The sequence below is a fragment of the Meles meles genome, chromosome 1, assembly GCF_922984935.1.
Source record: "Meles meles chromosome 1, mMelMel3.1 paternal haplotype, whole genome shotgun sequence".
Lineage (NCBI taxonomy): Eukaryota > Metazoa > Chordata > Mammalia > Carnivora > Mustelidae > Meles > Meles meles.
The window spans coordinates 141,161,800-141,174,948 of NC_060066.1; the positions used below are offsets into that span (position 1 = coordinate 141,161,800).

Genomic DNA, 13,149 nt, shown 5'->3' on the forward strand with positions numbered 1-13,149 from the left:
ACATGAAAGTACAACAGAATGCATACCTAACTTACATCATAGTCCTAAAGAGGACCCAGTTTGGGGAGTTAACCAAACTACCTACATTTGGACACCAGTCTGTGCTTTCTAACTAATTAAGTTCCCTTAAGACCAGCAAGACCCTGTGTGATTGACCCCAGGACAATGACCTGACCTTGACTGCCTACCTGCATGTACCCACTGACCTCTGTCCCACCTTTTCCTTCTACAAACCTGGAAGTTTTCTAGACTTTGGAGACACACTTTGGACACTAGTCCTCTGCGTCCCATGGCTTCCCTGGAATAAATCTCTTTCTTGTTGCACCATCACTGGTCTCTCTGCTTTTGGGTTTTGTCAATGGCAAGTGGCTGAACCTGATCTGCTCAGGAATCCTGGAGCCAGACTCGCTTATGCCCTTGGCCTCTGATAACAGTCTATTTGTGGACAGATAAGTTGGAGACAAAACAAAGAAAGCTAGTTAGGGTGACATTTAGTAAGGTCTAAGTACAGAGTAACTAAGAGTCCCTGAATTCCCTCCCTCCTCTACTTCCTCGAGCTCTGGTGTCTCGGTTCTGGCATGCCTTCTCTCAATATGTAACCAATACTTAAAGTAGTTTCACTTTCAGGTTCCGTTTCATCTTCCTTTTTCTTTCTCAACTTTCTCAGTCTGTTCTCCGCTTCTGCGGGAGGAGGAAACAGAACAAGGGTGAGTTCAGAGACAGCTGAAAGCTCATTCGTGAACAGACCAGCAGTGCTAAGATGCAGGTATGTTCATTTCTAAACTTTCTTTTAGAGGTACTTTAGGTTTGGGCTTAAAACTTTAATTTATGAGATAAAAATGGGAACTGAGAAGTGGAACGCAATTGATAGATCTAAATATAGAAGATATAAAACCTTACATTTGCGATTTCTACTTAATGTTGTTTACATATTTTTTTTTAATATTTTATTAATTTGACAGACAGAAATCACAACTAGGCAGAGAGGCAGGCAGAGAGAGAGGAGGAAGCAGGCTCTCTGTGGAGCAGAGAGCCCGATGTGGGGCTCGATCCCACCTGAGCCGAAGGCAGAGGCTTTAACCCACTGAGCCACCCAGGCGCCCCTTCTTTTTTTTTTTTTTAAAGATTTTATTTATTTATTTGTCAGAGAGAGAGGGAGAGAGAGCGAGCAAGCACTGGCAGACAGAGTGGCAGGCAAAGGCAGAGGGAGAAGCAGGCTCCCTGCTGAGCAAGGAGCCCAACGTGGGACTGGATCCCAGGACGCTGGGATCATGACCTGAGCCGAAGGCAGCCGCTTAACCAACTGAGCCACCCAGGAGTCCCTTGTTTACATATTCTTGCTCTAAAATCTACATATTCAAAAAGTCTACATATTAAAAACAAATCTGAATTACAGAGGAAGCTTAAGAAATATGATATACCTTTCACTTAAATTTAACCTGTGGTGATATTTTGTGATATTTGCATTCTCTTTCTAAACAGATATGGAAGTTTTTCTACTTACATTCTTATTCTGATTATTATTTGGGGGAATAAGTAACAGAGGCCATGACTCTTCTCCACTAAATACTCACACCTCTATCTTGGGATCCAGAAATTCCTCTTCTTCCTTTCTTTGGATCCACTTCATTCCCCCAGGACTGCTCCTTCCTCTCCCCTGACTATTTCCATCACTCCAGTAAGTCTGTGCTTAGTAAGGACATCCCTGGCCATCCTACTACTAATACTTGCAGGGAATTTTCTGGGTATTTCATGTAGCTAACCTCTCCCTGCTTCTGGATGTTCACTCTGTCTGCATTGCCTCGGAAACCCCATGCTCTCCCAGGCCTCCCACCTCTTAAGGTTCCCCCAAGACTTTTCTTCTTCTGTATTCGTAAGTTGAATTAAGTCATCTCTACACATAATTCAATTAACCCCCATCACTCACCTATATCTCTTTCCTCAGGATTATTTCAGTTTCACAAATCTACGATGTGCCCAACATGGGGACCAAGAAGAGAACAGAACAGACATTACACATTTCTCCTCAAGCTTAGACTTAGTGGAGATAATTACAATGATGAGAAACAGTAGAGTATCATCATTGTCTTGTCTGCTGTCTTCCTAGTTGGAGATGGTTACCAGGAAACACTATTAACTCTCTCTTTAATCTCCATTCTTCTTTCCTCCAGTACTAATAGGGCTCCTGCTAATTAGCCATGCACATAATTTCCCAGAATAATGATGCCAATTCCAGCTTCTCCTATGGTTGTGTATGGGAATACAGATGAATTTAAGAAACAATTTGGTTTATGTAGACATAGAGAGTCAGAAAGGAGAGGCCTATCTTCCCCTTGTCCATTCCCGGCTTAAAATACAAATATGACAGCTCATCGTCTCACACCATGGGCCACCCCTTATAGATGACCGAGCTTATGACAAAAAGGTTCTGAAGCCTCAAACCTTATGAAACAAAAAGCACATACCATCTCTACATTACTGACCCGAAATTCATGAGGGAGAAATCAATGTAAATTGTTTAGGAGACTTTTTTTGTTTGTCTAATTATCACAGCTGAACCTAATCCTAAGCAATACATTTACCTTAGTATAACTCGGAGGGCAGGAGCCACAGCTTCTCTTTTTCTCCAAGCACACAAGCACAATGTGCAGCACATAATAGAAGTTCAACCAGTGTGTTGAGGGGGAAAAAAAAGCCACAACAAATGGGACTGGAGATCAAGGAATAAAAATATGGAAAGATATCTTCCCTAAACCGGAGGTGAGCTGCAGCCCCCGGCAAGCACTAGCTGTGACAGAAGAGATCCAGGTCTGAAAACTGCTGAGTGGTTTGCGGGATGACAACCTGATGCTGCAGAAACAAGAGGAGCCCAGTAGATCAGAATAATAACACACTAGAGACGGTGTTTTGGGGATAGGAGAGTCAACAGAAATCCTCTAGAGGTTACTGGTCATCAAGCATGGGTAACCAACATGTTTGAGGAAAACTGTCTTGTCAGGTAATTGAGTGCGAAACATGGAATAGTAAAACAGACCTTCCAGGTTTCCGATCATGGATCTACCATTTATTCACTATGTGCTTTGGAAAAAATACCTTCCTTGGACTTTCTGAGCCCCACTAAGCTCATTTGCAAAGTGGGTATCATAAGCCTACTTCGCAGGTTCTTGTAAATATCAATGAGGGCAAAACATCGCAGACTGATGATACCCAGGGTTTCATCACTAGCTTCATCAGGAATATGGAGAATAATGAAGGCAGCAGACTGCATTCTGGGCCACGGAAAAGTACAGAAGTGGTAATGTATGCATCCTTTGAATAACTCTGAGGCAAGAGAATGACTTTGTGGTCTTATTTTACTGTGAGACTCACTCTTCTGGGTTTGCAAGTTTCCACTGCATCTGAGGAAATATCCTGTAGGATAATATATAGCATATATATATATATATATATATATATATATATGCGCTTTGAGAGAAGTGTTTATCCTCTCTGGTATATCAGTGTATATTGTATCATATATATATATATGTATATATATATACATATATATATATATATATAAAGTTCAACATACTTCAAGGAACCAATTGTTTGAAATTTAGTTTTCTCACAATTGGTTCCTTGAAGTATGTTGAACTTTTTTTTTTTTTTTTGAGAGAAGGAGGGTGCATGCACAAGTGGGGTGGGTTAGAAGGAGAAGAAAGGAGAGAATCTTAAGCAGGCTCCATGCCCAGTGCAGAGCCTGACATGAGGGCTCGATCCCACAACCTTGCAATCATGACCTGAGCAAAACCAAGAGTCAGATGCTTAACCAGCTGAGCCACCCACGCCTCCAGTAAGTGGAATTTTAATAGGACTAAATATAATCTCATTTACCTGCCTCAATTATTCACCTCTTATCTATTTTTATTTTTATTGATAGAACACCATGTAAGTTTTAGGGTATAAAACATGTTGCTTTGGTACATTTACATATGACAATATGATTACCACCTTAGCCTTAGCTAACATCTCTATCATGTCACTTAATTATCATATTTGTGTGTATGTGTGTGTATTGTTGATGATAATAAGATCTAGTTTAATAAGATCTAGTCTCTTAACAATTTTGAAGTTTATAATTTGGTATTGTTGTCTTTAATCATTATGCCATGCATCTCCAGCCTTATTTATTTACTGGCTGCAAGCTTATACCCTTATAAACCATTAACCTTCAAATTCCCCAACTCCTAGCCCCCCATAACCACCATTCTACTGTTTTTATGGAATTCATTTTTTTAAAAGACTTTATTTATTTATTTGTTGGAGAGAGGAGGAGAGGGGGAGAGAGATAGAGAATGGAAGGCAGAGGAAGAAGCAGTCTCCCCGCTGAGCAAAGAGCCAGATGTGGGACTCAATCCCAGGACTCTGGGATCATGACCTAAGCCAAAGGCAGATGCTTAATCAACTGAGCCACCCAGGTGCCCCCAATTTTTTTCTTTTTTAGATTACACATATAAGTAGTATCATATATTTGATTTAATATTTGATTATCTTACTTGACATCATGCCCTCAAGGTCCATACATATTGTCACAAAAAGCAGCATTTCCTTATTTCTCATGCCTGAACAATATTCCATTGTATATACGTACACAACTTTATCCATTCATCTATTGATGGACACTTGGGTTGTTTCCTATTGTCAGTTATGCAATAGAGTGCAGATATCTCCTTGAGATCCTGATTCCAATTCTTTTGGATAAATACCCCCAAATGGGATTGCTGGATTATACAGTAGTTCTATTTTTTATTTTATGCAGCCTCCATACTGTTTTCCATGGTGGCTGGACCAATTTACAATGTATATTCCTGTCATCCATATATAAGGGTTCTCTTATCTCCACATCTTTGCTAAAAATTATCTCTTCTCTTCTTGATAATAGCCATTTGAAGAGGTATGAAGTGATCTCCCATTGTGGTTTTAAGATACCCCTTGAAATTAGTGATGTTAAATATCTTTGCATATACTGTTGGTCATTTGGATGTCCTCTTTGGAAAAATGTCTGTTTAGTTCCTCTACTGATTTTCTAATCAAATGTTGTTGTTGTTGTTGTTGTTGTTGTTATTGAGTTGTATAATTTTCAACTGTGTTCTTAATATGCTTCATTGGGGGAGATATCAAAGATATCCAAAAGATACCAGAGCATGTTAACTGAAGGAAGATACTTTGCATTTTTAACTGCAGTGATTGGAAAGAAAACTGATTTAGTAGGACGAGAGTGACTGATGAAAAGTTTCAAACTGATTAGGGTCTTTAAAAATCATTTTAGAATTATAGTTTCTGATTTTGGATCTCACTGGTCCCCTCAATTTCTTGCCTCATTCAGGGCTGGGGATTCTGACGGTGACCTTTACGGATGCCTTCCACAGTGGAGCAGTTCCTTGTCTGGACAACGAGGTGATACCCATATCCTAGTGTGAGAACTCAGTGATTCCCACAGAAATGGTCCTGGCACTCCCGCACCTGGATGGGGAGGCAGCCCCCACATTGCAACCCTCCCAGGATAACGAGCTACAGAAACAGTACCTGGTACTTGGTCTTAATACTTGATTCTCCATGTTACCCCCTCTACCTAGAAGCTAACTGATTGGCCATAAATTAGCTAGCCTTCGTGGTGAAAGGATTCTGATTCTTCTGAGTGAGAGAGTTATAAAGGACATTATTACTCTATTTTATCTCCTTCTCCTTCAAACTCAGACACTTCATCCAAAGTGAAGTCAGTATAGACACACAGATGGCCTCCTTGACTGAATATTGGCAGTTTCCCTATGTGCTTGGAACACGCTTACGTTATTTTGAGCTTGCTGCTTTTTCTGTGTACTCTCTTCCATTCACAGCAACCGAAGTTTCTCTGAGAAGATTCTGTTACCAGATCATTCTTTATTTTTATTTTGCTTCCTGTTGTATTACTGTCAACCATGCCTTGTAGGTACAATCACAGGACATTACAGCTGCAAGGAACCATCGAGATTATATAATGCAGACTCAACATGTCACAAGGAAGGCTCAGGGAGTTCAGAAACTTACCAATGGTCTTAATAGAGTATTTCTCTCTGTGATTATAGTAACTCAAGTTTCTTTTAAAAGTAATTCACTGACTGTTATATGCAACTAATGAATCATCGAACACTACATCAAAAAACTAATGAGGTACTATATGTTGGCTAATTGAATTTAAGTTAAAAAAACAGTAATTTATATACCATAAATTTCATGCATTTATTGACAAAAGTATACAAATGTAAATATACAATGGCTTCTTTTATATGGATTAGGTGGTCTAGGAAATCTTCCTGGAAGAGGAGTGTGACATCAATTTCAAAAGACTTGTACACACTATCTGGGATGGGAGGTTACTGGAGAAGCCATAAACAGGAAAAAAAAGAGCAGGATTCTGAGTACTGAAAACTGCCAGCATTCAGTCAAGCGTCTACTGACTTTGCTTCAGATAAAGTGTCTGAGTTTGGAGGAGAAGGAAAGCAACCAAGATTGTGTTTATAAAACTGCACATTCTTCTGGAGGCTGGAGGGGTTAGTGAGATAACCAGGGTCTTAGAACCTTCTATTCGTTGGGGAAGCAAATAAGGAATGTTACTTAGTTTTTTTCTCAGAATATTTCAATGGAAGTTCAGGTTTGACCTGCCTGACATGTCTTTGCCCTTTGTGGTCCCCAGGAATTGCTACAGATGAAGATAGAACTAGAGGAAAGTTGTAAGAAAAAAGATGAGCTTCTCCGTGATACACAAAGAGCCTTAGCAGGTATGGGGAGAGCTTAGCTCACAATGGGGCGGGAGACTCCTGTGTGCCCTTGGAGCACTGCCCAACAGGAAGATCTTCCTGAAGGAAGGCATTTCCTCGCCTTCTGTGGAATGCACCCTCTTCTAAATCTGAAAATAACAAGACAGGGTGTGGTTGCTCAACAGCCAGGCGGTCAGGGTCTTTCCCACCACCTTCTCCAACCTGCCCTCCGGGTATGGTCACCAGGCGATTTCGGACATTCCCCTCTGCACTGTAAAGACAGTTTGGTGTCTGAGAGAGTGGGGTGTTGTGGGACAGGGGCCTGTAGCTCTCAGGCCTAACCTCTGTCATCTTTCCTCTTGGAATGAAAATCTTCCTGGAGCAGAGGAGCAGGCCAAAAGAGAGACAGCAGAGAGGGAAAAGCAGCTTCTTGAGGAAAGGTGTAAAGAGATGCAGCAAAAGATAAAGCTTCTAGAAATAATGTTCAATAAATCCATAATCCAACTGAAAGAGGAGATGAAGATTGAGACAGAAAACCTTCTGAGAAAGCAGGATGAGAAGATTCAGAGGCTTGAGGTAAGCCTGGCCTGGGCCCAGCAGGGACTACCGGACAAAGCCCAGGAGCCCCAGGAAGGGAGCGAAAGTCACAGCGAAGTCAGAGAGATAAGCACCACTGTCATTTAGAGCATCTGATTCACTACACGCCCTGAACTTGTCATGGCTTGTGTCCAGGCACTTGAGTTGGGTTCACATTGAGTTTCCAGAGAATCCAGTAAGAACTCAGTAGCTCCAAGCATTACAGAAGATGCTGCTGTCCGGGGGGATTCCTGGATGAGCTCACGGAGCAATATTAAATAGGGTTCCCAGGTTTATCGCATAGATGTCCTAACTGGGTGTATGTAATAGAAGCAGCAATTGGTTCACTTTCCCAAGATTACTGCCGGTTTTCAGGCACCCTGCTCACCCAATGACACTAAGATAGATCCTTGCTGACCTAAAACTATCAGCTATGTACAGACTTGGGGGGACCAACAGCTCCTAACCTAGAGCTGTCTCCAGGTGAGGATGGCCTGCCCGAGTCAGCACACAGCACAGAGGGCATTATTCTCTCTTCTCCTGTCTGGAAGTGTTTGTATCAGATTTCTAAACCAGCTTAGAAGGTCCCATTATTTCTAAGGTGTGGGTGAGCATTTGTGACATTCTGGTCAAAGGCTCTCTCCTAAATAGCATAATTTTAGCTAGAATATCTCACAACAATTGTCCTTATGCCTGTTTTGCACCTTGCAAAACCCTAGTGATGGATGAATATAAACAAGGTTGTACTATGCTTCTCATTTCCCAGCCCTAAACCAGGAAATCTCCCTGTTGTAAATGATCTAATAAGAGAGACTACATTAAAAAGGAAAATGCAGACATTATTCCTGAAAGTTTGGGTTTTTAAGTGCTTTCCTTTTATGACTAAATCACATGCTTTTTAGGCCCAAATTGAAGTGCTGACTGAAAAGAAGAAAAACAATAAAAATGACTGCACTTCAGAGACAACGGCAAGTGATAAGGAAGAAAACAGTTCAGAGCACTCATGGTGGTCTAAAATTTGTGACATAATAAAAGAGTTGACTTTACTACTTACCAAGTTTTTCTCTAGTGGATAATTTCAGGTAATTTTTACAAGTTTTCATAACAGCTTTTTGATATGGCTTATTTTTACATATATGTACCTTTTCTGTTTTTTTTAGCAAAATTTTAATAGAAAAATACAAAATACCTACTACAGGGCATCAATGCTTAGCAAACAAAAAATATAGTCAATGTGGTTGGATAGTTAATTCATTCATATTCCATGGACATGGAAATAACAGATTTGAAGACAAAGAGAAGGTCAAATATGTAATATCCTGAAAAAGAAACATATTAGACTATATTTATCAAAAAATGCTTCTGAAAGTTGCACACGAATCACTACCCAAATGGCTATCCACACTGTGTTCTTGAGTAGGACAGGCTGGTTCCATATGCAGATTAGTTCTCTCTCAGTTCACTTATAAATTGCATGGGCTCTGAATTAAAATTTCAGAAAGGCTAATTGTAAAATTTAAATGGAGCTGATCAAAAAATGCTTTAAAAAGTCAAGGCAATTCAGAAGAGGTACAATAAAATTTATAGAACTGTGGTAATTAGCACAGTGTGTCAATTGAGCATAAAGGCATAACAACAGAACACATTGTGTAGTCTAAAAATAGAACCCCACCACATTAGGAATTATGTGCATGTGAAAAGCGTTACTTCAAATTAGTGGGAAAGTATGAACGACATACAATGCCTGTTTTCAAATAACCGGACAGCAGTGCAGAATGAAAGCGTGGTTAGAACTATTGTAAATTTTGCACGAAGTGAATTTCAGCTTGACCTCAGAGTGAACATTGGAAAACTGCATAAAATCAGTAAATGTCAAATAATTTATAAAATTGTCTTGGGACATCAAATTTATTTTTAAATGCCATAAAACCTGAAGACATAAAAGTACTGACAAAACTACATAAAAAAAAATAAATTTGTTGTGGTGAAAAAGAACCTAAAGAAATTCAGAAGCCAAAAATGTTCTGAAGACAGCCTTGATTTATATCAGAGGAAAGAGCTGATTTTATAAGTTGTTTATCATAAAGAGCCACAAGTCAATAAAAACAGGCAAACTCTGGGGGTGCCTGAGTGGCTCAGTGGGTTAAGCCTCTGCCTTCGGCTCGGGTCATGATCTCAGGGTCCTGGGATCGAGCCCCGCATTGGGCTCTCTGCTCTGCAGGGAGCCTGCTTCCTCCTCTCTCTCTCTGCCTACTTGTGATCGCTATCTGTCGAATAAATAAATAAAATCTTTAAAAAAAAAAAAAGAAAACAGGCAAACTCTGAGTAGATAGCTTATAGAAAAGATGTTCAAGTAACTCAAAATAAGTGAAATGAAACTAAAACTATGAGATATAGTGTCTCACCTCATATGCTATCAAACTGTGTTTCCAGTGTTTCAGAAAACATGTCCTTGTATGGGAGCCCAAATTGTTTAATATCTATTGCAAACTGTGTCTAACACTTCTGAAGTTTTAACCAATGTCCATTTGGCCCCACAGATTCAGTTTTTAAGGCATACATGCACCCTCTCTCTCATACACATAGTCAGAAAAATTATCTATTTATAAGATGTCCACTACAGCCCTAGCTGTAACTTTCAAGACTGGACCTACTTATACATCCATCCATATGGGAGTGGTAATATAAGTTTTAGCACCCTCACACAATGGAATATCATATAGCCAGAAAATTGAGAAACAGAGCACTCTTTGTAATGACACAGAACAATTTACTGGATATACTGTAATGTGGGAAAAGTAGGGTGCAAACCAATAGGAATGGTGCACTATTTTTGCCAAAAATTGGCACTTACATATACTTGTATGTATACACTTAGATGATCTCTGATAGAACATGATGAACTAGCAATGTTGGTTCCTTCTAGGGGAAGCTAGGTTTCTGAGATCAGGAGTGAGAGGAATACTTATTTTATTTTGTATAAAGCTTTGTATGTTTGGAAATTTTATAAGGAGTATGCAATTCTTGTTCAGGAGGCTAAGAAAGGAAAAAACAAGGATGATGGTTATGGTGATGATGTTGGTGGTAACAGGGAATTTTGCATTCTTAGGAAAGCATCAGTGGGTTCAAAAGAGAGGTCTGATGGTGAGGTCTGGTACTGGGGAAAAAAAAAAAAACACGTATATCCTAATCTTGTTCGTATTATGGGGTTGACTTATACTTCCTCCAGTTCTTTGAAAAATAAGATATAAAGTATGATGTGATCCTGAATTCCAACTGGTATCTTTTACTTTCCAGCCGTAATTTACAGGTTGAGGTGTTAGTTAGAGAGTGGGACTTCAGTGTATCTTTGGTGTTTTTGGACTTCCCTTTCAGCTGACTAATATTTGCATGCTATGCTATTGGTATAATGAACTACTTCCAGTTGCACAATTTGACAGGTTACCCCTTTTTTCTAGATACCTGCGTACAGTATTCGGACTTCTTCAAACAACCTCTCTTACTGATCTTCACCTTTATTTTGCAGACTGGATTTTCCTTGAAGTCTTGGATTTCCTGAACCCCCAAAACTGAGTAGGGTGGCCCTCCTTTGCACTCTCACTGCACCTGCAGCATGATTTTGAAAATTTAAATTATGCATTGACTCTGTCTTTCCGATGATGCCTCGCCACCAAGGACCAGTTGATCTTTACCATTGTAATCTTAGCTCCCATTTGCATGTGTGGCACTTGATCAATAACTGGAAAATGTTGATTGAAAAAAGTTTCCCACTTTCTATATCCTCATTATGGCAGATGCTTCAAAGGAGTCTTGTTAAAACAAATGGTGTAGTTTTTGATACAGAGAACAAAGGCAAAAGGAAATGTGGATAAAATTAAATGTCCTTATAACTTGCAGCCCACTGGCAAACACTTGAGACCTCCAGGAACTCCTAACAGTCTTAATGCAATGCTTTGCTAGTGGCAAAACGCAACCTTAACTTGGCAATAGTCAGGCCTCCAGGATCCTGTAATGTTAGGACTTAGTTGCAGTTATGTGGTCAGGGCCCAGATCTCCAACAAGAAAATAGTCAGGACAGCTAAAATAAAACAGCACTACCATCCTGTTTTGTAGCTTAGACAGGGCTGACATTCTGTTTTTGCAGCCTTTGCAGAAATGACTTCTGCAAAACACCCTAAAATAAAACAATGAACCACAAAGCATAGCCCCCAGATGTCAACCAAAAAAAGACCATCATCATGTACACATTAAACTATAGGTGCCCAGATACATGACCAAAGTCCTGATTGGCACGACCAGCACACCTTGATGGCTTAAGAGGGTTCTGCAGATGTGCTCATAAAGCCCCCCAAACTTAGAAACTCAGGTCCCCTCCCTCTCCAGGAGCTTTGTACTCTTGCTCAATAAACATTCCTTCACCGTCCGCCATTCTTCCTCTGGTCTACCTCTTCATTCTTCACAGTGACATGACCAAGAATTGTGGTCACTAAAGACAGAGAATTCCTGCCACAGTAAGTCTTCTTTCACATATTAAAATCCTTTTGGAAACCTCCTTTGTCTCTACCCCTCCCAACTTAAAATTATATAATCAATCACTCCTCACATTCCTAGTACAGCTCTTTCTGCCCATGGGTCCTATCCCCATGCTTTAATAAAACCATCTTTTTTGCACCAAAAATGTCTTAAGAATTCTTTCTTGACCATTCGCTCCTGAATCCTACATCAAATCACATCAGTTTTAAGATCCCAATACAAAGTGGGCAGAATGAATTAGAACGGCAATTCCTAGAAAATAGGGCTGTGAGGATGTGCTAATTGAGACTTGCCACAATGTTCTTCCTGAGAAAAGGACTGATTCACTATGTCTCCAGTTCGAATCTCCTATTGTTACAGGATTTTGTGTCACCTTAATGCCCACGGTATGGGCATGAGAGATTTTGTACACATTTTTCAGTACCTCAGAAAAATAGGCAGTCCAAACATATCAATAAAGTTAGAAAATATTTGAAAAAATGGCAAACAATGTGGCTTATTATATTAATACAGGGATCTAAACCCAGAGAAGTAGAATAAGCATTACCTCAAAGTACACTTGGAACTTTCACTTTGAATTTACCTGTACTCAGATAGCAGGTTTCAAGAAATCTGAAAATACAACACCATGCAAAACAATGCATATAAACTGGGAATTACTAATATTAGAAGAACAGGTGGCTAATTGAATTATAATTCACCCCATAGTAGCAATGTAAATTAGCCTATCACTTTGGTAGCTAGGAGACAGGCTGCGCCCCCACTGATTGGATGTCTCCACCTGGCCTGACCCACCCTTGTATTTGGACTTTGTTACGTGGGACTGGTTTCCGGGACTTGTTTTTAAGTAAGTTCCCCTGGGGGGGGGGGGGCAGAGTCAATTTAAGTTTTACAATAAAATGGCAGTTCGACCGGGGTGGGGCTGCCCTGGCTGAATAGGCCCTTACAGCATGAGAATAATAAACATCCTAAAGCAGCTATTATTCATCTTGCCATGTAGTATGTCCATAGACCTAAACAGCAACAGTAAAAGTTTAGCATCATCAGATTTAGAAAAAATGAGTACAGAAAGTACGTTTGAGAAGATCAGATATTTGTTTCTATCTTGTAAAATGTAAGCGTGTGGTTTCAAAGTCCAGTCAGGAGAGGAACAATGATATCAATAAAAAGACAAAATACACATACACACACACACACACACACACAAGATAAGACTTATTTCAGATGTATTGTTTCAACATATAGATTCCTGTAACTCCCA

The 13,149-nt window shown here is 39.9% G+C and overlaps 1 protein-coding gene across 2 annotated transcripts; it reads left to right on the plus strand.

Moving 5' to 3' along the window:
• The first annotated feature begins 609 nt into the window (after positions 1 to 609).
• Positions 610 to 12,033, plus strand: LOC123949176 (guanylate-binding protein 6-like). Of its 2 annotated transcripts, none has more exons than XM_046016532.1 (6): positions 610 to 766; positions 5,369 to 5,571; positions 6,716 to 6,800; positions 7,165 to 7,355; positions 8,258 to 8,437; positions 10,882 to 12,033. In XM_046016532.1, exons 2-5 carry the CDS (start codon positions 5,485 to 5,487, stop codon positions 8,429 to 8,431), a joined length of 537 nt encoding a protein of 178 aa, XP_045872488.1. In that variant the 5' UTR covers positions 610 to 766; positions 5,369 to 5,484; the 3' UTR covers positions 8,432 to 8,437; positions 10,882 to 12,033. The 2 variants fall into 2 exon arrangements, with proteins under 2 accessions (XP_045872488.1, XP_045872494.1); XM_046016538.1 differs by having other exon boundaries at positions 8,258 to 8,433; positions 10,879 to 12,033.
• Positions 12,034 to 13,149: the final 1,116 nt, after the last annotated feature.

What these genes read in the sequence shown, in the direction of transcription:
- LOC123949176 (XM_046016532.1), top strand. Translation starts at nt 5,485, where the DNA reads ATGGTCCTGGCACTCCCGCACCTGGATGGGGAGGCAGCCCCCACATTG. An exon ending in AGCTACAGAAACAGTACCTG is followed by an intron (nt 5,572 to 6,715) that starts GTACTTGGTCTT and finishes TGTGGTCCCCAG; the next exon opens with GAATTGCTACAGATGAAGAT. An exon ending in AGAAGATTCAGAGGCTTGAG is followed by an intron (nt 7,356 to 8,257) that starts GTAAGCCTGGCC and finishes CATGCTTTTTAG; the next exon opens with GCCCAAATTGAAGTGCTGAC.